Source organism: Macrobrachium nipponense, chromosome 18, assembly GCF_015104395.2.
Source record: "Macrobrachium nipponense isolate FS-2020 chromosome 18, ASM1510439v2, whole genome shotgun sequence".
In the NCBI taxonomy this organism is placed as follows: Eukaryota; Metazoa; Arthropoda; class Malacostraca; order Decapoda; family Palaemonidae; genus Macrobrachium; species Macrobrachium nipponense.
Genome location: NC_087211.1, coordinates 17,868,381 through 17,895,481, shown reverse-complemented (window position 1 = coordinate 17,895,481; position 27,101 = coordinate 17,868,381). Strand labels below are relative to the sequence as shown.

General features: G+C 44.5%; 1 protein-coding gene across 1 annotated transcript in view; it reads left to right on the top strand.

The window, feature by feature from the left end:
- The window catches only part of LOC135196895 (sulfite oxidase-like), a gene marked incomplete in the record, with an annotated part of 66,373 nt that overhangs the window by 26,601 nt on the left and 12,671 nt on the right, over positions 1-27,101 (top strand). Inside the window, 4 exon segments of the mRNA XM_064223685.1 lie at positions 10,019-10,208; positions 11,623-11,754; positions 19,372-19,564; positions 26,463-26,663. Of these exon segments, the coding sequence (XP_064079755.1) occupies positions 10,019-10,208; positions 11,623-11,754; positions 19,372-19,564; positions 26,463-26,663 (716 nt within the window).

Below are 27,101 nucleotides of genomic sequence, written 5' to 3'. Positions count from 1 at the left end.
TCGTGTGACCTGTGGGTTGCAAGCAATTGGCTGTAGTGACAATAGCAAGTCCCACTGGGAGATATGATTGCAAACTAATTTGAGCTTTTACAGCAAAGTTGGACTTCACAGATATTAAAGCATAGCAGCTAAACATATTATTTTGCAGTTTTGAACTTTCTGTTTCCAATAATGAAGGTAATATAGAAAATTAAATAGCTAAATAAGTGAAAGCAAATGAAATAACAGTACATACCAGTCACATTTTTTTCATACTAAAGTCCAGGCATTAGTATTTTTTATATATTCCTTGGGAAGAGGAATGAACAACTTCTCCCTTTATTTCTGTACTTTTGCTAAAAAAAAAAAAAGGTATTGTCATGATAGAGATTAAGTAAAAAAAGTAATTGTCTGTGCTGAAGCAACTAAAATGGAAAATCCTGAGTAGTTGACTCAATGGCAGACCCACATTCACTCATCTGTATGTCCACTGCCATTTTCTTCATAGGGGATTGAAAGTAGTATCTGGGAACATTGGCCAATCAAAATGGTGGGAGTAATAGATATTTATTAGTTTTATGAAACAAAGCAAGTTTAAACAGTGTTCATTTTTAGTTGGAGTAACAAAATGAGCTGCATGGGATTGTGGGGGCTTTTCGAGCTACACAAATGGAGCAGGATATTATGTAATGGGAACAGATTTGAAGGATTATTGAATTAAACTAAGATTTTCCTTAACCTCATTTATTCCTAATATTACATTTTGTACATGAACTTTCCTGTCAGACATATACTTAGCTTACGTCTCTGACGTCACGACAGAATTCAAAACTCGCGGCAAACGCGACAGGTAGGTCAGGTGATCTACCTTACCCGCCGCTGGGAAGCGGGTGTAAGAACCAACATACCTTTCTTGCCAGATTTTTTCTGTCGTCGGTGTCGACCACACCTGTTGTCGGTACCTCTTGACAGTTGGATTCTTTTCTCGTTTTCGCCCTGGATTGTTTCTACGGACTTTTGGTGAAGTACCCGATCTTTTGGCCTGGCATTCGCGATTTGGTGGGACAGTTATTTGACTTTTCTTTGGATTTTTGTTTTCTTGGATTCATGATGTCTGATGTTGATACTAAGAAAACTGCTATGTTTAGAGTTTGTTGTATGACTGAGTGTAAGGTGAGGCTACCGAAAGCTGCGGTAGACCCTCACACAGTATGTTTGAAGTGTAGAGGGAATGAATGCACCTTTAATAATCCTTGTAATGAATGTGAAAAGCTGAATGAGGATGAATGGAAGTCTTTATCTTCCTACTTGAGGAAGCTTGAAAAGGATAAAGTTAGGAAAGCTTCTTCTAGGAGCAGTAGTAGATCTCGTATTAGCGAGTTGGATATAGATAATCCTATTTTAGAAGTAGCTCCTTTGTCAGTTTCCGCTCCTGCTCCCTGCACCGAAGCCGAAGATGCGCCTTCGGAAGTGGCCTCCATGAAAGCCACCATTCGCAGTATGGAGAGGAAAATTAAACAATTAGAAGGTAAGAGTGATTCCAATAGTGATTTGTGCAGTGAACCCAGTGCAGTGGAGGGTGCGTCTGATCGGCTCCCTAATGCTTCCAGGCCTAGACCTCTTCCAGACTCCCAGTCCCAGTGGAGGAGGAAAGTCGAAAGCCGCAGGAAGGTTAGGGAGCATCCCCACCGGTCAGGCGTCCCCTCGGTAGCTCCTGTTGATCGTTCCCAGGCTACCTTGGATCGCTCCAAGAGAGAAATATTGCGCCAATGCTTCTCGTCTTCGCCTTCGCCTAAAAGAGGATGGAGCTCTTCGGAAGCCTCGCGCCCTTCGAAGAGAGCCTGGAACGCTCCCTGCGCCCGTCCATCCAGCCCTGAAGTTTTTTCGGAAGAGCCTGAGGTGGAAGCGAAGAAACGTAAGAGATCTCCGGAGTATCGTTCCCCGAGCAGAGATCGAGCCTCGTCTCCTGTTCAAGAGTTTGTGAATTCTCCTGCAAGGGTGTTGGCTAACCTTCAGACGCAGATTTCGGCTCTGGCTGGCTCTCTTTTGCGGGTCATCTCATCGTAGGAAGGACGTCTCTCACTTCCATGCTAAAGAACGGCCAGACTCCCCTCTCCTGACTCTCGCTATTCGACGGAAGCGGCCCGCTCACCTGTGCGTTCGGATTCTCGCAGGAGACTTTCTGCTTCGGACAAGATCCCATCTGCGTCCAAGCGCCATTCGCCTGACAGACAGGATGTCTTTGTTTCTCCTTCGGACAAGGAGCAGACTGCTCGTAGGAGATCTTCACCCTACAGACGCTCTTCTCGAGACAGGATCGCTCCCCTTGATAGGCACCAAGAGCCTAGTAGGCGCTACTCGCCTCGTAGCCGCTCCTCGTCTCGCCTCCACTCTCCTGTTGACAAGCGCCCTAAATCGGACAGGCGCTCTTCGCTGGACAGGCGTCAAGAGCTTGTTAGGCGCGTTTCTCCTGGCAGGCGCTCTTCTCCTGACTTTCACTCTCCTCGAGTCAGGCGCCGAGATCCTAGCAGGCGCTTCTCCCCTTGTAGGCGCTCACCTAGTAGGCGCTCGTCGCCAGAGATCCTCTCTCCTCGGTTCAGGCGCCAAGAGCCTGGTAGCCGCTTCTCGTATGGCAGGCGCTGTTCGCCTGGTAGCCGTTCTCCTTTGGATAGGCGCCAAGAGCCTGATAGAAGTTCTTCTTCAAACAGGCGCTCTGCTCCTGACAGCCGCCTTACTCCTGTTAGGCTCCAAGAATCTGGAAATCGCACTCCTCCAGACAAGAAGGATGTTGCAAGTAGGCACGTTTCTGAAGCTTTGTCTCCAAGACGTATACGTCTTACTTCCTCTAGAGACTCTTATAAGGATAGTCGCGCCTCTGAGGATCATGAGGGTTCTTCAGCTCAGGAAGAACAGGATCCCTCAGAAGAAGAAGGACCAAAAGACTCCTCTGTTTCCTCCTATAAGAGGTTGACAGATTTGTCTCCTGCAAGAGTTCGGAGATATCCTTTCTCCTGTGGCTCCTCCTCTCCTCTTTCTTTATTCTCCACTTCGAAGACGTCGAAGGTTTCGTCTTGTGTAAGGATGAAACCTACTGTTTCCATGAAGAAGGCGCTTAGAGGTTTTGGGGAATGGCTCCTTTCTAAGGAAGAGAAAGGGAAGACTGTTTTTTCTTTCCCTCCGTCTAAACTGACTGGCAGATTGGGATTCTGGTACGAATCGGGCGAACCTTTAGGCCTCGCTCTCCCTTCGTATGCGGACTCGGACTTCTCTTCATTGGTGGATTCTGCTCGTCGTTCCGCCCTCTTGTCCGCCAAGACTACGTGGGGGATGAACGAACTTGACCACCTACTGAAGGGAATGTTCCGAGTCCTGGAAGTTTTCAACTTCCTTGATTGGTCTTTAGGAGTTCTGGCTAATAAGACCCAGACCCCTGATTCACTGTCTCCTGAAGATCTTAACTGCGTCCTCACTTGCATGGACAAAGCAGTGAGAGATGTATCGAGTGAAGTCTCCTCACTGTTTGGAGCTGGAGTTATTAAGAAGCGGTCAGTTCTACTGTTCGTTTCTCACTAAGGCAGTTTCACATGCACAAAGGGCCTCTCTTATGTATGCTCAACTCTCTCCTCTTCTGTTCCCCAAGAAAATTATTCAAGATGTCTCGAGTGCCCTTTCAGCTAAGGCTACTCAGGACATGTTAGCCCAGGCGGCCAGGAAACTCGCTCTGTCTTCCAACCCAAGGCCAAGAAAGAGACTCCTCTGAGGCAGGAGCCCTTTCGAGGAGGACCTGCTGTCAGAGGTTCTTCAACCAGAGGAACTAGACCTTTTAAGAGAGGTAAAACCTTCTCTAGGTCAGTCAGAGGGAAGAAATAGCGATCAAGGACTCCAGACATCAGTGGGTGCCAGACTACTGAAATTTGCCGACGTCTTGGGCCCACAAGGGGGCAGACAATTGGTCTCTATCGATTGTCAGCAAAGGATACCTCATTCCCTTCTCGTCAAGACCACCATTGACGACAACTCCGAGGGAGTTGGTGGCCAAGTACAAGGACCCCATCATGAATCAAGCCCTTTCTCTAGCAGTAGATCTCATGCTAGAGAAGGAGGCTATAGAACTAGTGAAAGATCCCCGCTCTGCGGGTTTTTACAACAGACTATTCCTAGTTCCGAAGAACTCAGGAGGATGGAGACCGGTTTTGGATGTAAGCGCCCTGAACGTCTTTGTGGAAAAGAGGAAGTTCGCCATGGAGACCACTTCCTCAGTGTTAGCGGCTCTTCGTCCAGGGGACTGGATGGTGTCTTTAGACCTTCAGGACGCTTACTTTCATGTGCCGATCCATCCTTCTTCACGGAAGTATCTACGATTCATGATGGGAGGAAACATCTTCCAATTCAAGGCCTTGTGCTTCGGCCTGTCGACTGCACCCCAAGTTTTCACGGGGTTAATGAAAAACGTGGCGCAGTGGCTACATTTGGAGGGAGTGAGGGTGTCGCTTTATCTCGACGACTGGCTAATCAGAGCAGAGTCTCAAGAAAGATGTCTGGAGGACCTTCAAAAGACCCTTACATTGGCAAGTTCTCTGGGACTTCTGGTGAACTTCCAGAAGTCTCAATTAATCCCCAGTCAAGAGCGGATCTATCTGGGGATTCGGATAGCTTCTCTGGCTTTTCGGGCTTTTCCATCACCAGAGAGGATAGCTCGTTGCTACGAGAAAATAACGACCTTCCTAGAGAAAGATGCATGCACAGCGAGGGAGTGGATGAGTCTGCTGGGGACACTTTCCTCGTTGGAGCAATTCGTTTCTCTAGGAAGGTTGCATCTCAGGCCTCTACAGTTCTTCCTATACCAGAACTGGAGGCGTCTCTCCCTAGATCTGGAGTTCTCCTTCAAGATCTCAAGGGGAATCAAGAGAGACCTTCAGTGGTGGAACAACCCACTTCGTTTTGTGGAAGGAATGTCTCTTTACATGCCGAACCCCAACCATGTGTTGTTTTCCGACGCGTCGGAAGCAGGTTGGGGAGCGACGCTCGGGACAAGAGAAGTGTCAGGCACCTGGAAGGGGGGATCAGGTGTCCTGGCACATCAACAAGAAAGAATTGATGGCAGTCTGGATGGCATTGAAAGCCTTCGAGCCCCACGTCCGAAATGCAGTAGTGCAGGTCAATTCGGACAACACAACAGCCTTGGCGTACATCAAAAAACAGGGGGGGACACACTCCTTCTCCCTGTACGAAACAGCAAGGGATCTTCTGCTGTGGTCTCAAACAAGGAAGATCAGTCTTCTCACCAGATTCGTACAGGGAGAAAGGAACGTCAGGGCCGATCTCCTGAGCAGGAAGAATCAACTCCTGCCTTCCGAGTGGACCCTCCACTCAGAGGTATGCCAAGACCTGTGGAGAAGATGGGGCAGACCTCACATCGACCTCTTTGCAACAGCAAGGAACGCAAGGATCGAACTTTACTGCTCCCCGATCTCAGACCCAGGAGCAGTATCAGTGGATGCGTTTCTCCTAGATTGGACAGGTCTAGATGTCTACGCCTTTCCCCCCTTCAAAGTACTGGGACAAACCCTCAAGAAATTTGCTATCTCGGAGATGACAAGAATGACGCTAGTAGCTCCGTTCTGGCCCGCCCAAGATTGGTTCACAGAGGTACTGGAATGGTTGGTGGACTTACCAAGAGCACTTCCACAAAGACAAGATTTGCTCAAACAACCCCACTTCGACAGGTATCACAGAAACCTCCCCGCTCTCAATCTGACTGGCTTTCGACTGTCAAAAGTCTTGTCAGAGCGAAGGGGTTTTCGACAAAAGCTGCTAAGGCTATCGCCTCAGCTAGAAGACCTTCGACCCTTAAAGTCTACCAGTCGAAGTGGGACGTCTTTCGCCGGTGGTGCAGGAACCAGAAGTTTTCCTCTTCCAGTACCTCTGTGACTCAGATAGCAGATTTCCTAGTTTTCCTCAGAGAAAAATGCGGTTTGGCAGTATCTACTATCAAAGGATACCGGGAGCATGCTGGCTGCTGTGTTCAGACATAGGAATTTAGATCTTTCGAATAACAAAGATCGCATGATCTATTAAGATCTTTTGAAACTTCCAAGAAAACTTCGAACGAAGTTCCAAGTTGGAATCTGGACGTGGTTCTTCGTTTCCTGAGGTCCTCTAGGTTTGAGCCACCACATTTAGCCTCCTTCAAAGATCTTACGAGGAAAGCTCTCTTTCTCATGGCTTTAGCATCCGCTAAAAGGGTTAGTGAGATTCATGCCCTAGAAGGAAGGGTAGGTTTCAAAGGAGATTCCGTGGTTTGTTCCTTCCTTCCTTCGTTTTTAGCAAAGAATGAGAACCCCTCAAATCCTTGGCCAAGGAGCTTTGAGGTTCGTGGATTATCTGCCCTAGTAGGGGAAGAACCTGAAAGAACTCTTTGCCCTGTTAGGAGTTTAAAATACTACCTTCAGAAGAAGAAAACCCTTAAGGGCATTGAGGACAGACTATGGTGCTCTGTAAAGGACTCCAGCAGACCATTGTCGAAAAATGCGCTGTCTTTCTTCATTAGAAGTCTTGTGAAAGAAGCACATAGATCTTGTAATGAAGAACATTTCAAGCTCCTAAAAGTCAAGGCTCATGAAGTGAGAGCCATTGCCACTTCCTTGGCCTTTAATAAGAATATGTCTCTTCAGAATCTGATGAAAACTACATTCTGGAGATGTAATTCAGTATTCGCCAACCACTACCTAAAAGACGTCAGTATTACGTATGACGAGTGCTTCGCATTAGGCCCGTACGTATCGCCGGATTCGGTGCTGGGGCAGGGAGCTGGAACATATCCTTAGTAGTTTTTTCCCTTGTTTTTGCTAATTGAGTTCATATGGTTGTATGAAAAATGATGCAGGTAGGGATCTTTTTTCGTTTCGTAATACTAATAACTTTAGTTTGGTTAGGTGATTGGATTTGGTTTGAAGCTCCCTGCGTTGGTAGTGGACAGGTTCTGTCATAGAAGAGGGCGAACCCCCATTGACATGATCCGACTTGGATTCTACTAAGTAAGCGGATATCAAGTCCCGTTAGTAGACCCAAAGAGTCTTTTCAGCTGTAGGTCACGCCCTCGCTGTAGCTCTTATGGCTATGCAGACTAATAGACAGTATCTATGAAGTCTTCAGCCTAAACAGGTAAGAACCAAGGTTATTTTTATCCTACAACAGGTGTTGTTTACCTTCTTTGTTATTTTCTGTCTTGTACCCTCCACCAAGGGTGTCAATCAGCTAAGTATATGTCTGACAGGAAAGTTCATGTACAAAAATGATATTGTTATTTTACAATAAAGTTTTGTACATACTTACCTGGCAGACATATACGATTGATGGCCCGCCCAGCCTCCCCTCAGGAGACAGGTATAAGAGAGAAAAAATCTGGCAAGAAAGGTATGTTGGTTCTTACACCCGCTTCCCAGCAGCGGGTAAGGTAGATCACCTGACCTACCTGTCGCGTTTGCCGCGAGTTTTGAATTCTGTCGTGACGTCAGAGACGTAAGCTAAGTATATGTCTGCCAGGTAAGTATGTACAAAACTTTATTGTAAAATAACAATATCATGTTCACAACTTATTCTTATCTTATCCTCTAACTAAGCCTAACTTAATATTACCTGACCATCTACATATCCAAACTCAGTTCCGTAATCCTAATACGTAGTAGTTCCATGTTGGCCGAGGGCATATCTTGCTCGGCTACCAACCCGGTGGTCCGAAGTTCGATTCTCGGCTTGGCCAACGCGGAACCAGAAGAAATTATTTCTGGTGATAGAAATTCATTTCTCGATACAATGTGGTTTGGATCCCACAATAAGCTGTAGGTCCTGTTGCTAGGTAACCAATTGGTTCCTAGTCACGTAAAAATATCTAATACTTCGGGCCAGCCCTAGGAGAGCTGTTAATCAGCTCAGTGATCTGGTAAAACTAAGATATACTTAACTGATACGTTGTGCAACGATACTGCTTGGACTTTTGATTTTCCCTGTGTCAGGAGCTCCTTGTGCAGAGAGCCTCTGGTTGTTCTTTTCCAGTTCCTGAATCATTATTTCCAACTGCCTGTAGGTGCATAGCGTGGAATCGTTGACCTCCCTCAGCGCCGCTGAGGAACCACAACCAGCTGGCAGAACTGTCTCTCTCTGCTTCCACCGTGGAGCGCAGGTGAAGGGGAGCCTCAGCTCTCACTCATTCTCATCTTACTTGGGCTGTGTGAAATGGAATGGTACTCTTCACTAATATCAGTACTGCAATGAAAAAAAAGAAAAGAAAAGACCAACATTAATAACTGAATCCTAAACACTACAGTTTAATAATTGCCTAACCTAATCAACCCAATAACTAAAAAAAAAAAATCAAGCATTCATTCACACAAACCAATTTCTTCTATACTACCACACTTCCCTGACTAAAATAAAGGAAATCTCATTTCCTTTTTTTCTCTAAACTCCCTTTCTAACTATCCCACTGTACTTCAGAAATGGACCTTGGCTTTGGGTCCATGGTCTCTCATACACTACCTCTTGTTCACTGGCTTCTACTCCAACCACATTGGACTTCACTAGCCTGGTTCCGAATTACTTACACCAAGCTCATTTCAACTTTGGAGACTTACGTCGGTTTCAACTTTGCCAACACCTGGCATGGCTGCTATCATCTCTTCCATACTCTCATTTAATTCTGCCACACTTTGCCTTAAGCTATCATTTAATTCTGCCTCACTTTGCCTTAAGCTATACAAAATTTCCCCATTTACACTTTCCAGTATACTTTTAACTCCTTCTCACTCGCAGTCACTCTCACATTCACTCAACACTTTCAGTGAGAGGGAACTCGCACACACTATACGTACCGACTTTTTCACAACTTATCGGTGCTTCCAATTCACCCAACTCTTGCATATTGTTGTACACATTCCTTGTACTCACCAAGTTCACTCCTTCCACATCCCACTCAAATCCTTCAAAATCTATTACTACATCCTCATTCTCACCACTACCAAACAACATTGCAAAGGTATTTTCACTTCTCACACCTACTGGCTTCTTAAACCCCCCAAAATTAAACCACCCATCTCATGTAGTATCTGCAAACAACTCTGTAAATGTACCCTTACTCTTTCTACATCTCTTTTTAAGCTTTCTCTTGTGTTCCACTAACACTAGTTGTTTATCTTCCCAAATTATGTCTTCTTCTCTTTCTTCACTTTCTAATATGTATTTTTGTGGTTCTCTCCATCTCAACTGATTATGATGTGCTCTTATTACCCTTACATTTTCTTCTTCATTCCTGTCATCTAGCACATAACTCAGTCAATTGAACTAAACTGTTTTCACTACATATGGACCTTCATACTTCTCACGCTCTTACAGTGTGTCAATCTGCCCTTCTTAACCACTTCCTTCAACACCTTATCGCCTACTCCAAAACTCTAACCTTTCATTCACCTGTCTCCACACATCCCGCTCATCCTCATCCAACCTCGCTCTCACATACCTCTTATAATTCATCACATAGTCACTTGAGGTATAACTGTGCTTTTATGTATTGACCCATTATACATCGCTACCACTCTTCTTAACAACAAATCCCATTCATTCTCTATTAGTTCAACATTCGTAACATCTCGCTCTGAGTCCTTATGGCTCATTCTGCCTGTCGAACTTTCATTCTCACAAACCAATTTCTTCTATACTACTACAGGATGGTTCTCATATATTTTTGGCAAAACTGAGAGAGTTTTACATATTGGAGAAGATTTGGAAGTTGCAATAGTAAGAATGATAGTCGCAGGCCAGCTGTTAAAGACACTTTTCACCTCTGCTACATGGAAGTTACTTTATTCTCGGTGATTCTGTCAACTCAGTTTTAGAGATTTATTGTATAAAAAAACTTGACTTATGATTTTAAAGTCTTTTATATTATTTAGCCAGCTTTTGAGTTGTTTCCCTGCATAGGTAATAATTTTTGTTGATCTGTATTCAGCTGTACTCTAACTTAGTTTTTCAATAATGCTTTCAGTGAGTTATTTTATGTTCGGAACCACCTACCAGTGCCTGAAGTTGATGCCAAGACTTACGAATTAGAAATAGTGGATGAAACGTTAGATAAAGAGAAGATGATAAAGCTGAGTGATATCAAAAAGTACCCGAAACATACCATAACTGCCACTATTCAGTGTGCTGGTAACCGCAGGTCGGAGATGATGAAGGTAAGAGCTAGTGCCATTGTCACTGTACATTGTGCATGAAAGTATAGAGACAGAGGAGAAGAAGCATGGACATTATAATATTTGGAGAGTAACAGATGTGAGGGTTAAAAGGTGATGGTATTAATAGCAGTGTGGTTGGATTGCAGCCAAGTCTTCAGTGCTGAAATGAAGAAGGTTATGAAAAAGGATGGTGGAAATATAACGACCAAATTTAATAATCAGTTGACAACTTGCCATTAAAGGTGAAATACTGGTGTTAAAAAATTGTTCTCTTGAGTGTTTTGTTAAGAGGTTAGCAGAAAAATTTTATTTTTTCTTTGATTCTCAGGGTTGAAAGGGCAATTTTAAACCTTATTTATGCCTAGATTTATACATCCAGAAAGATAGTGCGACTTCCTCAGAGCAGGGCATAAATTTACTTTGATACCTTTAAATTTAGAAAGATATTAAAAACTGTTGTCAGAGTTCCCATGGAAATATGATGAGCAAATTGCCCTGAAATGTTAGAAAAATTTTCCAGATTCTGATTCTTTTTGACAGCTCTGTGAGAAGTTCCTCATAGGGGGCTAGTGCTGTCAATGCACCTTATGCGGTGCAATTTAGGCATTACTTCTCTGCAGCATCCCTTTGGCCCCTCGCTGCAACCCCCTCTCATTCCTTTTACTGTAACTCCATTCATATTCTTTCTTCCACCTTAATGTCCATCCTCTCATTACAATTGGTTCATAGTGCAACTGAGAGATTTTCATCCCATTTCACCTGTCAAACTTTTTCACTGTAAATTTCTGTTTCAGGGTGGAATGGCCTCAGTTGCCCCAGTGCTTGGCATGGATGCCAAAAGTCTATGAATCAATCAGTCTGTGTGAAGTTTCTTAGAGCTGTCATGAGGATTTGTTTTTGAATGATAAGTGAAAGTAAGGGCAAGTAAAGGAAAGAAGCTAGACAACTAGGCAGGAAGGGGCTGCAGGAAATGGATGGAAATTAAAAGGTTGTCCAAGGCATGCTGTAGGCAATATCCATCTTGTCACCTCCCCTCCCATCCCCATTGCATTGATGTTGATCTAGTAGATTTAGTTGTTTCTTTTTCTCTTTTATCTCTTGGCTGGTATTAGCAAACTTGCCTCTATTTACTATGGATTTTATGTTAATCTGATGTTGAGGGTTATCATACTTATATCAAATGAGAAACTTTTTGATATTGTGTTGCCAACTAAAGCAGTGTCGCCATGTTGTTACATCACAAATTAAGATTGGAACAAAAGTTTATGGTTCTTCAGCGTTCAAGAATGTGACAGCAGAGTATGGGTAGGACAAAAAAGATAGTAGATTTGTTAGGCTTAGAATAAATTTGCATTGGAGAATTGACAGCCATGTAGATTCACATTTATGAATGCATATAACTTCATTTTTTCAGGTGAAACCTGTAAAAGGTCTGAGTTGGGGCCAGGCTGCTATTGGGAATGCTACGTGGAGTGGAGCAAGATTATGTGATGTACTTAAAGACATGGGAGTGACTTTAGAAAATACTACAGCACTTCATGTACAGGTAATATATTACTGTATATGGTCTGGTGTCCCAGAAGTGATTAACTCTTTGAAGTATTGTGATAGATACTATTTTACTTGATAAGTGGGGTTTTGATTATAAGATCCACAGTTATTTTGTCAATAGTTTCTGAACTTATTATTTTTGTGCTTAGCTGTGAAACCACACTGATACTTTGTGTTCCTTCATTTGGATCCATTTAAGTAACACTTCTAAACCAGCCCTGTGAGAGTCAGGTGTTGTGGTTTCATATATGTGGTTAAACTACTGTACTTAATAATAATAATAATCACTCATTTGATGAAACTGTGAACTTCAAAGCTTAGGAGTTAATCACATTCCTTCAAAGTAGTGAAGTTATCAGGCCTAGGCAAAAGTAGTAACAGGTTTGTTTGTAATGTGTGTTTGTGTATAAAAATAAATTGAAAATAATTTTATAGTTCGTTGATAATACCAAACCTGTTAATTTTACAAGTGTTGCCCTCTGATTGTTACATATCTGAAGTGTGCAGAAAGATATGACGATTTATTGATTATGTAATTGCGGTGAGGCAGGGGGATCTCAGTCCAAGTAGGAAGAAAGACCTTAACTATTGTTTAACTGTAGCTCCTTTGTATGTTAACTCATTAACATACAAAGGAGCTACAGTTAAACAATATGATATTTTTATTTTAAGATAAATTTTTAAATATACTTACCTGGCAGTTATATACATAGCTATATTCTCTGACGTCATGACGTCACGACAGACTTTTCGAAACTCGCGGCAATCGCCGACCGTCGGTCAGGTGATCGTTACCTGTACGCCCTCTAGATAGTTACATGGAAACCCCATATTTTCTCTGTCGCCCAAGCCGGCAACTTCGTTGTTGTGGGCTCCTCGATAGGTCTTTCGTACTCGCTAGAGTATTTCATCGTTGGGTGAAGTATTTTATTGGCTTTCGCTGTTGTTGACTTGGATTGATTTTGGATTTGTTTTTGGATTACTCAATTAACAATGTCGGACTCGGGAGTTGTGTATAGAGTCTACTGTAAAGGGGGTTGTAGGGTTAGAATTCCCAAAGGTTCTCTTGATCCCCACACACTTTGTGTGAATTGTAGGGGTAGAATTTGCACTTTTGAGAATAGATGTGATGAGTGCTTGATTTTGGATGATAAGGAGTGGAAGGAGTTGGACAAGTATGTCCGTAAGCTCGAGAGAGATAGAATTAGAAGAACTAAGAGTTCCCTTTCCCGTTCATCAATGAATCAGGAAGTGGTAGATAATCCCATAGTTCCTTCCCCTGCTCCTTCTGAGTGTAATTTAGTAGAAGTATCAGCTCCCGAACCTGTCTCCGAGTCGGGGGCGAAGGACTCAACCTTTGCAGGTATTCAAGCGGTGCTTGAAAAAATGGGACAACAGATTGCCTCTTACTGAGCAGGGCAATCGCACTTGGACTGTCGTAAGTGCTTTAAGTGCAGGTGCTAAAGTCAGTGTAAGTGATAAGTTTAGTGTTAGTGACAGTGTAGTGGAGGGTGCGTCCGATCGGTCCTGTCGCACTCCTAGACCCAGACCTCTTACAAGCTCCCGGACCCATGGGAGACGTAAAGTCGAAAGTCTAAGGGAGGCGAGAGGCTCTAGTATTCGGTCGGGCGTGCCCTCAAACAAACCTGCTGACGCTTCCAAGATTGCTTCAGACAGCCGTAGAAAAGGCGTGTCGAGTGTGTTTGGTTCGTCATCCGATGGCGTCTCCCCGCGTCGAGGATGGCGACACTACTTCCTCTCGTCCTCTCAAGAGGAAATTACCTCGTGTTTGTGAGGTCTCATCAGATGAGCAACTGCCGGGCTGCAGTCACTGGAGTTCTCCGGAGAGGTTTTTGTCATCGGAAGCCTCGCCAGCTAAACAGAGCATGACAGCGCTTTCGATGCACGCTCCTCTTCCTCCTTCGACTTGGGAGGATTTACCTAGGAAGCTTCCTACCAAGTGTCCTCAGGAAGCCTTAGAAGTATCGACTCCTCCGGCTGCAGTTCGTGCGGGCGAATCTGACGAGTTACCCTCTCCCTCGAATGACAATGAAGCCAATAATATGCTGCAAGATATGCAACAGCAGCTGTCTGTACTTATGGAAAAGCTGCAAGAACCCAAGCGTCAGTCTGACGCCCCGGGAGTGATGAAGACTTCGCGAAGCGTCAACGCCAAGAAGAACAGAGACAACCAGGGCACTTCCGATTTATTTGGACATGACGCTTCCGAGCGTGACGCCAGCGCGCGTAAGAGCAAAGAGCGTGACGCCAGCGCGCGTAAGAGCAAAGAGCGTGACGCCAGCGCGCGTAAGAGCAAAGAGCGTGACGCCAGCGCGCGTGAGAGAGAAGGACGTGACGCCGACGCTCGTAAGCATGACGCCTCGGCGGTTTCTGGTGCCAAGGAACGCATCGAGACCAATGACGCTCCGGCTTTGGCTTTAACTACATCATCCGATGTGGAACGAGACAGAGAGAGACCTTCGGAGATGTTGGAGGTAGTTTCGGAAGAGGAGATGTAAGAACAAGTTCCTCCTTCTGACTATAAGACTCTTATGCTTCTGTTTCAAGAGCCTTTTGAAACGGATTTCAAGCCCGCAGCACCTCGTTCTCCCCTGTCTCAGTTCCTTTGTGGAAGAACCCAGAATAAGACTGCCTTTACTAAGATGGTTCTTTCCATTTCGGCCAAGAAAGCGCTTGCGAAGATGAACGACTGGATGAAAGAGAAAAAGGAGTGAGGCAAAACTGCTTTCGTTTTTCCTCCTGCAAGATTGGCTTCGAAATCCAGCGTTTGGTACGAGACTGGGGAAGTTCTGGGCCTGGGAGTACCTGCCTCCTCTCAGGCAGACTTCTCCAGTATCGTCGATGCCAATCGTAGACACGCCTTAACAGCAGCGAAGGTGATGTGGTCGATGCAAGAGTTCGATCATTTACTGAAGGGCGTGTTTAGAGTGTTTGAGGTCCTGAACTTTCTAGACTGGTCTCTGAGTGCTCTCGCCAAGAAAGTGGAAGAGAAGGATTCAACGGACATTTCTAACCTTCTGAGTGTGATGTCTTGTATGGACAAGGCTTTACGTGATGGAACTAATGAAGTGGCAGCGATTTTCACGGCAGTGATCGTGAAGAAAAGGTCCCTTCTCTGCTCCTTTACAGCTAAAGGGGTCACACAGGTACAAAGAGCAGAGCTTTTGTTTGCCCCCTTTGCAAAATTTCTTTTTCCACAGGAAATTATTAGAGATATTGCCACTTCATTGACTCAGAAGACCACACAGGACCTAATATCGAAGGCAGCCAGTGGGGTTTTGCCTTCTTCGTTTGCGACCAAGAGAGCGAGAGAGGAGAAGCAACCACAACAGTTTTTTCGAGGAAAACAGCCCCGAGGGACGTCGGGAACTTCTAGAAAGCCCTCCAGAAAAGGTGGCAAGCTTCCTTCCAAAAGGAGGCCATGATCAGACAGTCCTTCAGACACAAATAGGAGCCAGGCTTTCTTTGTTTTGGGAAGCCTGGAGGGACAGAGGGGCGGACAACTGGACCCTTCAGATACTAAGGGAGGGCTACAAGATCCCTTTTTACGCCAAACCTCCCATAGTTTTAGATCCCCTCAACTTAACAGCGAATTACAAGGACAGCAGCAAGAGATTCGCGTTAAAAGAACAAGTAGAGCTTATGCTCTTAAAAATGGCGATAGAACCTGTTTCACCCCAAGAGAATCCGGGGTTCTACAATCGACTGTTTTTGGTACCCAAGAGCTCGGGAGGATGGAGACCCGTTCTGGACGTCAGTGCTCTAAACGCCTTCGTCGTGAAGACGAAATTCACGATGGAGACAACGCAATCAGTGCTATCGGCGTTGAGACCGGGAGATTAGATGGTCTCATTAGACCTACAGGACGCTTATTTTCATGTCCCCATCCACCCAAGCTCTCGGAAGTACCTCAGGTTCTTATTTGAAGGAAGAGTATTCCAGTTCAGGGCTCTTTGCTTCGGGCTCAGCACAGCGCCACAAATATTCACAGCTATTATGGCGAATGTAGCCAAATGGCTACACGAAGGGGGGATCCGCATTTCTCTTTATCTGGACGATTGGCTTCTCAGGGCCAACTCCAAGAAACAGTGTCTGGAGGATATGAAAATAACCCTGAACCTAGTACGGGAACTAGGGCTAGTGGTGAACCTGGAAAAGTCTCACCTGGAGCCCTCTCGCTCGATCATTTATTTAGGAGTTCTGATGAACTCTCAAGATTTTCGGGCTTCTCCTTCCCAGGAGAGACAAGACAGATGCCTGAATCGGGTGCAGCAATTCCTGGGGAGACAACAATGTTCGGTGAGGGAATGGATGAGTCTTTTGGGGACCATTTCCTCGATCGAACAGTTCGTCTCACTGGGAAGACTGCACCTCAGACCTCTGCAATTTTACCTCAACAGAAATTGGAAAAGGAAGGAGCAAAGGCTTTCAGACACCTTCCCAATTTCAGCAGAGGTCAAGAAAGACTTGATGTGGTGGCTGGATCCAGCGAATCTGGGAGAAGGAGTTTCACTTCAACAATTGAATCCACAGCTAATACTGTTCTCAGACGCATCAGACCTAGGCTGGGGAGCGGACTCTGGGGAACAGGGAAATTCGGGGAAGGATGGAGCGAAACCGAAAGAAATTGGCCTATCAACAAGAAAGAGCTGATGGCAGCTTTTCTAGCTCTTCAGGCATTTGAGGAATGTGTGGCAGGCAAAGTAGTGGAAATAAGCATGGACAATGTGACTGCTCTAGCGTATGTCAGGAAACAAGGAGGCACCCACCCCTTTTCTCTAAACGAGACAACCAAGAATCTGTTGCTATGGGCAAAGGACAGAAATATCGTCCTCCAAACGAGATTTGTACAAGGAGAATTAAATGTCATAGCGGACCTCTTGAGCCGGAAAAATCAGGTCCTGCCAACAGAATGGACTCTCAAGTTAGAGGTATGCGAATTGCTATGGAGGTTATGGGGGCAACCTTCCATAGACTTGTTTGCAACCAACAAGACAAGGAGGATGCAGACGTTCTGCTCACCGGTGCCGGATCCACAAGCGGTAGCAGTAGACACGTTCCTCATGAACTGGGAAGGACTGGATCTGTACGCCTTCCCTCCCTTCAAAGTGATAAACAAAGTATTAAAGAAGTTCGCGCAGTCCGAAGGAACCAGAATGACCCTGATAGCCCAGTACTGGCCGACGCGAGACTGGTTCGCAGAGATGTTGCAGTGGCTAGTGGAAGTTCCAAGAACCCTTCCGTTGCTTCCAGATCTGCTCAGACAGCCCCACTTCAAACGGTATCACAGGAATACCCGCGCTCTTCAGCTAACTGCCTTTCGACTGTCGAAAAGCTCCTTAGAGCTAGAGGCTTTTCGGGAGAGGCAGCTAAAGCTATCGCCAGATCAAGAAGGGCTTCGACCATCAACGTCTACCAGTCGAAGTGGGAGATATTTAGAAACTGGTGTAAGGAGAAGAAGGTGTCCTCGTCCAACACATCTGTGAGCCAGATCGCAGACTTCCTTCTTCACTTAAAACTTTAAGTAGGTCTAGCCACTACTACTACAATTAAGGGATACAGGAGCATGCTGGCATCAGTCTTTAGACATAGAGGACTGGACTTGTCTAGGAATCAAGATCTTCACGACTTAATTAGATCTTTTGATACTACGAAACAAAAGAGTGAACAACTACCAGGATGGAATCTGGACGTAGTACTAAGGTTTTTAATGTCTGACAAGTTTGAGCCGATCCAGGAGAGCTCGTTCAGGAATTTAACCAGGAAGACTCTTTTTCTAGTCGCTCTCGCTACTGCAAGGAGAGTAAGCGAGATTCAAGCTATGGACAAAAGAGTAGGAATTAGTACATCTAAAGCGGTTTGTTCTACCACTTTAGGTTTCTTAGCCAAGAATGAAACTCCATCCAATCCTTGGCCTAGGTCATTTACGATTCCCAGCCTTGGAGATTTTGCAGGTCAGGAACGTGAAAGGACTCTTTGTCCGGTAAGAGCATTACAGTGTTATCTGCACAGGTGCAAGGACGTTAGAGGGACTTTTGACTTTTGACAACTTATGGTGTTCCGTTAAAGATCCCAAAAGGCCTATGTCAAAGAACGCTTTAGCCTTCTTTATTAGAAGTGTGATTCAAGAAGCTCACACGGAGTGCAATGAAACACTTTACAAGGCTTTAAAGGTAGTGCGAGCAGTCTCGACGTCAATGGCGTTTAGAAAGAATCAGTCCCTTAAAGCCATTTTAGACGCGACATACTGGAGCAGCTCCGTATTTTCTTCTTTTTATCTGAAACAAATAGAAACGGTATATGAAGACTGCAGAACCCTTGGACCGTTTGTAGCCACTGGAGGTGTTTGGGTGAAGGAGTTGATACCTCTAATCCTACATGTTAGACCCTTGATGTTATTTTTATGGTTGTCTGTTGAAGGTAAAGGGAAACCTTCAACAGTTTAGTGTATATGTGTGTTTTTTCAATCTCTTGTATGCAAGGATTGGATGGTTAGGTGGTCTTTGCCTGTTTTAGCTCATGTCAAGGGCATAGGTGGTTTTGTCGCATAGAGGTCACGTCCCGTCGACAAACCCCTTTGAGCTCATCAGCTGCACAGGTCACATCCCTTAGCTGGAGCTCCTAAGGAGAGCAGACTAAAGAGGCAGTACTCGTCAAGTCAGCTTCCTTAGCAGGTAAGAATCTTTAGTTACCTATCAAGTAGTTACCTTACAACGATGTTGCTGTCTCTGACCCTCCTCCAAAGGTGTCAATCAGCTATGTATATAACTGCTAGGTCAGTTACATATTTAAAAATGATATTTTTATTTTAAGATAAATTTTTAAGTATACTTACCTGGCAGTTATATACAATTAGAAACCCGCCCACCTCCCCTCAAGAGACTAGAGGGCGAGAAAATCTGGGGTTTCCAGGTAACTATCTAGAGGGCGTACAGGTAACGATCACCTGACCGACGGTCGGCGATTGCCGCGAGTTTCGAAAAGTCTGTCGTGACGTCATGACGTCAGAGAATATAGCTATGTATATAACTGCCAGGTAAGTATATTTAAAAATTTATCTTAAAATAAAAATATCATATTGTTTAACTGTAGCTCCTTTGTATGTTAATGAGTTAACATACAAAGGAGCTACAGTTAAACAATAGTTAAGGTCTTTCTTCCTACTTGGACTGAGATCCCCCTGCCTCACCGCAATTACATAATCAATAAATCGTCATATCTTTCTGCACACTTCAGATATGTAACAATCAGAGGGCAACACTTGTAAAATTAACAGGTTTGGTATTATCAATGAACTATAAAATTATTTTCCTATAAAATTATTTTCAATTTATTTTTATACACAAACACACATTACAAACAAACCTGTTACTACTTTTGCCTAGGCCTGATAACTTCACTACTTTGAAGGAATGTGATTAACTCCTAAGCTTTGAAGTTGACAGTTTCATCAAATGAGTAATTATTAGGTATAAGTGAGAAGAAGAGGCTTGTAGTGTAGCTGTAATTTAGTATGATATGGCTCTATAGAGAATTTCTAGAATTATTTTTGGTGAGACACTAGGATGAGTTTATAACATGTCTTTTACAGTTTGAAGGTTTGGATACTGATCCTGCAAGTATGCCATACGGCTCCAGTATTCAGATTGAAAAGGCATTAGATCCTCAAGGGGATGTTATTCTTGCATACGAGATGAATGGAGAACCCATCCCACGTGATCATGGATTTCCCGTGCGTGTAGTTGTACCTGGGGTTGTTGGTGCAAGAAATGTTAAATGGCTTGGTAAGTTTTTAATGTTATGTTATTTTGGAGGAGAGGAATTCCAAAAAGCTGTCTGTCAGTGTGAGAGTAAAAATGAATTTTGGTTTACACATGGTTTATTTTAACCACATCGTTACTTGCCTTATGTTGTACAAACTTTGAGTTTGTGGAGAATTCATTTAGCTTGCAATCAAGTCTTGGAAAACCTGACAAATGTTTGTAATGAATATGTTGAGGAATTTCAATAGGGTATGACAACCCTAAACTTTAAGCAGAAAATCATAATAATTTTTGCAAAAGTTTATCTCCATTATATTTTAATGTATGACACTTACCTGGCAGGTATATATATAGCTATATTCTCTGTTCCATCTGGCAGAAATTTTCAAATCTCGCAGCCAACGCTAGTAACCTATTAGTAGTTCAGGCAACCACCACCCCGTTACTGTGGCGCTAGCGCCAGGAACCATTCCCACTTAAGCCAGATTTTCTCTGCCAGCCGAACCGGCAACATTGTTGGTGGTTCCCTGCTAGGATTTTCGTTCTTGTTGCTGACTTTTCACGGATTTTTGGTATTGTACTTGGAAACGTTGGCTTGGCATTCGCTTTGGATTGTTCTTTGGATATGTCAGACACTGGTAGTATGTTTAGAGTTTGTGTGAAAGAGGGGTGCAAGGTGAGGTTGCCGAAAGCTTCGGTCGACCCTCACACAGTTTGCAAGAAATGTAGAGAGATTGTGTGTACTTGGGAGAGTAGGTGTGTTGAGTGTGAGAATTTGACAGAGAAGGAGTGGAAGATACTTATGAAATATGTTGAAAGGTTAGAGAAAGATCGAGTGAGGAGATCTGTTTCTCGTAGTGAGAGGTCTAATACTTCTAGTAAAAGGAGTGAATGTGTTTCCTCTCCAGCTCCTTCTAATGTAGAGATGGTAGAACCTTCTCCCCAGGTATCTCCTGCGCCCGCTGCTGTATCGGAGGAGGCAAAGGATACTCAGATTGTGAAAGTGTTCGCTGCCCTTGCATCCATGGGTGACCAGATACAGCGTCTTACAGATAAAGTCAGTGCTTTTGATGTGAGTGAAAGTGTAGTGGAGGGGGCGTCTGATCGTCTCTCTCGTGCTCCTAGACCTAGACCTCTGTCAAGCTCCCAGACCCAAGGGAGAAGGCATGTCGACAGTCGAAGGGAGGCGAGAGAGGTTTTGTCATGGTCAGGCGTCCCTTCGGACAGTCCTGTTGTTAAGTCCCAGGCTGTTGCAGTTCGCCACAGGAAAGGCATAACTGGGAAGTGTGCGTCCTCTGATGGTTCGACATCAGAACGGGAACGTCGGTATTCGGTAGTGTCTCGCCCCCTCAAGAGGACTTTCAGGACATCGACCGCTCAGGATAGACTTTCTCAAGATCGAGATGCTTGGAGTAGTCCGGAGGTTTTTTCCTCCTCGGAAGACGGGGATGCAGTTCCGATCAAGAGGAAGAAGATCGTTCGTTCTAAAGAGGACTAGTACGGCCATTGTGTTCCTGGATTTCGGCAAGAGACTCTCCTCCGTCCTCTTGCTTGTCTTCTCCTCGTCTCTCTCCTTCGGGTAGAGTTCAAGATCGCTCTCCCTTACGTCACAGTCCTTCTCGTCATCCTCCTCCTTTGCGTTCTGCCCATCAGGAAGATAGCACTAAGGACTTCTTAAGAGAAATGCAGTCAAAGCTAGCAGTTCTCGTTAATTCGTGGGATTCTCCTTTGCAAGGGTCTTCGAGGCATAAGGACGATTTGCTTCCCGTGAAGTCTTCCAAGAAGACAGAAGACAAGAATTTGCATTCTCTCTCTCGTTCTTCGGTGGCCGAGGATATAGGACGCACTGGCACTTCGAGGACGGACGATCGGGTAGTGTTTCAGGACGCAGGAAGAAGAAGATCGTATCTGTGGAAGCAGGACGCAAGCGGCAGGACGTTGAGCCTCTTGTTGTGGACGCAGGATGCAGGCGGCAGGAAGCGGATGTATCTACGATGGACACAGGACGCAGACGGCAGGACACCGATACTTCGTTGGATGCAGGACGCAGGCGGCAGGACGTTAATCCGTCTGCAAGGCGTCAGGACGATAGTGATTTACAGGACATTTCTTCAGCAGAAGAAGATTTAGACTTTGTTGAGGAGAAGAATGTGGAACCTTCTTCGGATTATAAGATCCTCACTTCCTGTCTACTTTCGATTTTTGAAGGGGAATTCCAGCCTACGGCTCCTTTATCTCCCCTGTCGCAGTTTTCGAAGACTAAGACTCCCAAGAAGTCCTCATTCCTTAAGATGACTCTCTCGATTTCAGCAAAGAAGGCTCTTCAACGAGTGAATAATTGGCTGAAGGAGAAGAAGGAAGCAGGGAAATCTTCTTTCGCTTTTCCCCCAGCCAAGATAGCATCGAAGTCGGGAGTGTGGTACGCTACTGGAGAAAGTCTTGGCCTGGGAGTACGTGCCTCCTCCCAGGGGGATTTCTCCAGTATAGTGGACAGCTCGCGCAGACAGGCGTTGCATTCTGCCAAGATCTGGTGGACTTCTTCCGAATTTGATCACCTTTTTAAAGGGATTTTTAGGACTTTCGAGGTCTTCAATTTCCTCAATTGGTCTTTGGGAGCATTGACGAACACTTTAGAAGACGAGAATTCTCAAGATACGGAAGTGGCTAAGAGTATTATGTCCTGCATGGACAAGGCGCTGAGAGATGGAGCGAATGAACTTGCTTCATTATTCGCAGCAGGAGTACTGAAAAAGAGGTCGCTTTTGTGCTCTTTTACTTCGAAAGGAGTTTCCAACTCTCAGAAATCGGAGTTGATGTTTTCTCCCCTTTCGAACCAGCTGTTCCCTTCGGAGGTTATTAGGGATATAGCTCTGGCTCTATCTCAGAAGGCTACTCAGGATCTCCTCTCTTCTTCAGTAAGGAAGTTTTTGCCGTCCAAGTTGGTTAAGAAGACTCCAAAGGAATCTAGGCCTTCTCAACAGCCCTTTCGAGGCAGAACTTTCGCTCGACCTGCATTTAGAGGCAAGAGAGTACCCGCTAAAAGAGGAGCCAAGACCACCTCTAAGCAATGAGAACACAGTCCTCCAGATAGCAGTAGGAGCCAGACTTCAAGAATTTTGGGAAGTTTGGCAAAACATGAATGCAGATCCCTGGTCCATCAAGGTAGCTCGGGAAGGTTACAAAATTCCCTTCTTAAGGAAACCTCCTCTCGCAACATCGCCGAGAGCCCTAGGGGCACATTACAACGATTTAGTGAAGGAAAAGGCACTGTGAGATCAAGTCTCTTCCATGCTAGAGAAAGGAGCTATAGAACCTGTTCTGGATCACGAATCTCCGGGGTTTTACAATCGGCTGTTCCTGGTTGCGAAATCCTCGGGAGGTTGGAGGCCAGTGCTGGACGTAAGTCAACTAAACGTGTTCGTGGAGAAAACCAAATTCACCATGGAGACGAACGAGTCAGTACTGGCAGCGGTACGTCCAGGGGACTGGATGTTACCCTGGATCTACAAGACGCGTACTTTCATATTCCGATTCATCCAGGAAGCAGGAAGTATCTAAGGTTCGTGATCCAGAACAGGGTCTTTCAGTTCAAGGCCCTGTGCTTCGGTCTTTGCACAGCCCCCCAAGTGTTCACGAGGATGATGTCCAACGTAGCAAGATGGTTACACTTACTAGGGATCAGAGTTTCTTTTTACTTGGACGACTGGCTGATAAGATCCCAATCGAGAAGTCAATGTCTGGAGGACCTGAAACAAACGTTAGATTTAGCAAAAAAATTGGGTCTTTTGGTGAACCTGGGAAAGTCTCAGCTGAATCCCAATCAACAGATAGTCTATTTGGGGATTCAGATATCGTCAGCGACTTTTCGGGTTTTTCCATCCCCCGAAAGGCAAGCCCTATGCATTCGGAAGGTGCAGGACTTTCTAGAGAAAGACCGATGCTCGGCAAGAGAGTGGATGAGTTTACTGGGCACGTTCTCTTTGCTAGAGAGGTTCATTTCTCTAGGAAGACTGCACATGAGACCTCTACAGTTTTTCCTGAAAGAAGCATGGCCAAGAAAATCGCAACCGGATTCCTTCCAGTTTCAAATTCCTTCCAAGGTGAAGGAGGAATTAAGTCGGTGGCTAACTCCAGGCAGGTTAGCAGAGGGGATGTCGCTCCAGCAGAAGAACCCAGACCTCATCTTGTTCTCTGACGCGTCGGACGCAGGTTGGGGAGCGACATTAGGCCCTCAAGAGGTGTCGGGGCTTTGGAACGAGGAAGAAGCAAGTTTGCACATAAACAGGAAGGAACTGATGGCGATTTTCTTGGCCTTGAAGTATTTCAGGGAGTTGGTACGCGACAAGACAGTGCAGATCAACTCGGACAACACCACGGCTCTGGCATACATCCGCAAACAAGGAGGGACTCATTCTTTTCCCCTTTTCATGCTGGCGAAGGAAGTTCTACTTTGGGCGGAAAAGGAAAATGTTTTTCTGCTCACCAGGTTCATCCAGGGGGAGAAGAATGTCAGAGCGGACCTGTTGAGCAGGAAAGGACAACTTCTTCCGACAGAATGGACGTTGTACCTAGAGGTATGTCAGAGCCTGTGGAAATTGTGGGGCTGTCCGGTAGTGGATCTTTTTGCGACAGCCAAAACAAAAAGACTACCAACATATTGCTCTCCAGTTCCAGACCAGGAAGCAGTGGCAGTGGATGCCTTCCTGATGGATTGGACAGGCCTAGACGTGTACGCTTTTCCTCCATTCAAGGTATTGGGGAAAGTTATGAAAAAGTTCAGAGAGAGTCAAGGAACGAGGATGACCCTAATAGCTCCGTATTGGCCGACCCAAAGTTGGTTCACAGAGGTACTGGAATGGACAGTGGATACATTAAGAACTCTTCCTCTAAGAGTAGATTTACTCAGACAACCCCACTTTGACAGGTTTCACAAGAATACCCTCGCTCTGGGTCTGACTGCATTCAGACTATCGAAAGTCTTTGTCAGAGCGAGGGGATATTCTAGAGAGGTGGCCAGTGCATTGGCTAGAGCCAGAAGAACCTCCACAATTAATATGTATCAGTCGAAGTGGGAGAATTTCCGGAAGTGGTGTAAGAAGAGGAAGGTGCCTTCATCCAGTACCTCAGTGATCCAAATCGCAGACTTCCTCCTGTATTTAAGGAAGGAGTTAGGATTGTCGATTTCTACAATCAAGGGTTATAAGAGTATGTTGGCCTCTGTGTTCAGACACAGAGGTTTGGATATCTCTAATAATTTGGACCTTAGAGATCTTGTTAGATCATTTGGTACCAAGAAGCAGCCCCAATGCAGGCCACCTGCTTGGAATCTGGATGTCGTCTTGAGGCATCTAACCTCTAGAAAATTCGAACCCTTAGATAAAGCCTCTCTAAGAGATGTTTCAAAGAAAGCTATCTTTTTAGTCGCCTTGGCAACGGCTAAAAGAGCTAGTGAGCTTCAGGCCATATCGAAGACAGTGGGATGGAGACATGGCAACGCAGTGTGTTCGTTCCAGGAAGGTTTTTTGGCTAAGAATGAGAACCCTGCTAATCCTTGGCCAAGATCCTTTGATGTCTTGGGTCTTTCTGATTTAGTGGGGCATGAGCAAGAAAGAATTCTCTGCCCAGTGAGAGCTTTACGCTTTTATATTGAAAGAACAAGAGATATCAGAGGGACTTCTGATTCTCTTTGGTGTTCAGTCAAAGACCCCAGTAGGCCCATGACAAAGAATGCTCTAGCTTTCTTTATGAGAGAATTGATTAGAGAAGCTCATATGCTGTGCCAAGAACAGAGCTTCGGAATTTTGAAAGTGAAGGCTCATGAAGTCAGGGCAGTAGCGACTTCATTGGCATTTAAGAAGAATTTAGCCCTCAAAGAGATTATTGAGACTACGTTTTGGAGGACGAATTCAGTGTTTGCGTCTCATTATCTCAGAGATATTAAGACAACCTTTGATAATTGTCAGACGCTAGGTCCATACGTGTCCTCTGGTACAGTATTGGGCAAAGGAGTTACCACCCCATAACCTTCTTTTAAGCTAGGTAATTTTATCAGGTGATGGTGGTTGTTGTTTGATGGTCGTCTGAGAAAAGTGTTGTTACTTTTGTCAGTCTTTTTAGTAGTTTTCTTTGTGTGGTGTGTGTGTAGTTCAGGTGAATGATCAATTCCTAGCTTAAATGCCGTGGCATAAGAGGGCTTTGGGGTTCTGTCAACACATTGGTCACGCCCAGTTGTCAGACCCGGTTTTTAGCTTCTTCAACATACAGGACACTTCCTAGTTGAGAGCTCCTAAGGTTTAAGCAGGCTTAGAGGCAGGACCTATGAAGTCAGCTACCTTAGCAGGTAAGGAACCTAGAGTAAAGTAATAATATTAATTATTTGTACTCTAATAATGTTGCTGTCTTTGACCCACCCCCAAATGTGTCAATCAGCTATATATATACCTGCCAGTGTCATACATTAAAATGAAGTTTTTATGATAAAACAAAGTTTAATGTATACTTACCTGGCAGGTATATATAATTAAATGCCCACCCTCCTCCCCTCAGGAGACAGGGTTCAGAGAAAATCTGGCTTAAGTGGGAATGGTTCCTGGCGCTAGCACCATGGTAACGGGGTGGTGGTTGCCTGAACTACTAATAGGTTACTAGCGTTTGCCGCGAGATTTGAAAATTTCTGCCAGGTGGAACAGAGAATATAGCTATATATATACCTGCCAGGTAAGTATACATTAAACTTTGTTTTATCATAAAAACTTCATATTTAGACACAATTCCTTGCCTTGTGATCATCTAACCATCTCCTTATCTCTAATAAAAACAGGTATATTGTAGTGTTTAAAAAGCATTACAATCTGTATGTAAAACTTCCATTATTTTTAGATCATCAGGTTATATTATTTAAATTTTGCTTGTTTTACAGGTAAGATTGTAATATCAGAAAAAGAGTCTGATGCTCATTGGCAGCAAAATGACTATAAGGGATTTGCTCCAAACATCGATTGGGATACTGTAGATTTCACAAAGTCACCAGCAATTCAAGAATTACCTGTTATTTCTGCAATATGTGTCCCTGAAGAAGGTGAAACACTGAAAGTGGTTGATGGCAAAGTCAGCCTAAAAGGTTGGTGTACTAGTACCTTATTGTGAAATATTTCTGATTAGCTCATTTGCTTGTCTTAATGTCATGTCGTATTCCATCACAAGTATGTAATACTAATGTAGAATTCAGCCTTGTTAATGTAGATTACAAGCATTCATGCCTTACATCAAAATGCCTTAGTAGGGTACAAAGAAGCAAGACCTAAGATTTTATATGTCATAAACAAAGGGGAAGGTAGATATTTGGGGACAAATCCTCCTGGAGAAGAAACCCTTATTGTTTCCCTTTGTGTATTTTCCTTATTATTTCCCTCTTATTTTTTTACAGTAGTACTTTATTTTCTTTGTAGGTAACAAATAATGTATTTTGTTTTAGAGCTTTCTATTTTATTAATGATTGGGTCAACGTTAAAATCATTTTTACTTATAACAAAGTTGTTCACATGAAGAATGGTGTGTG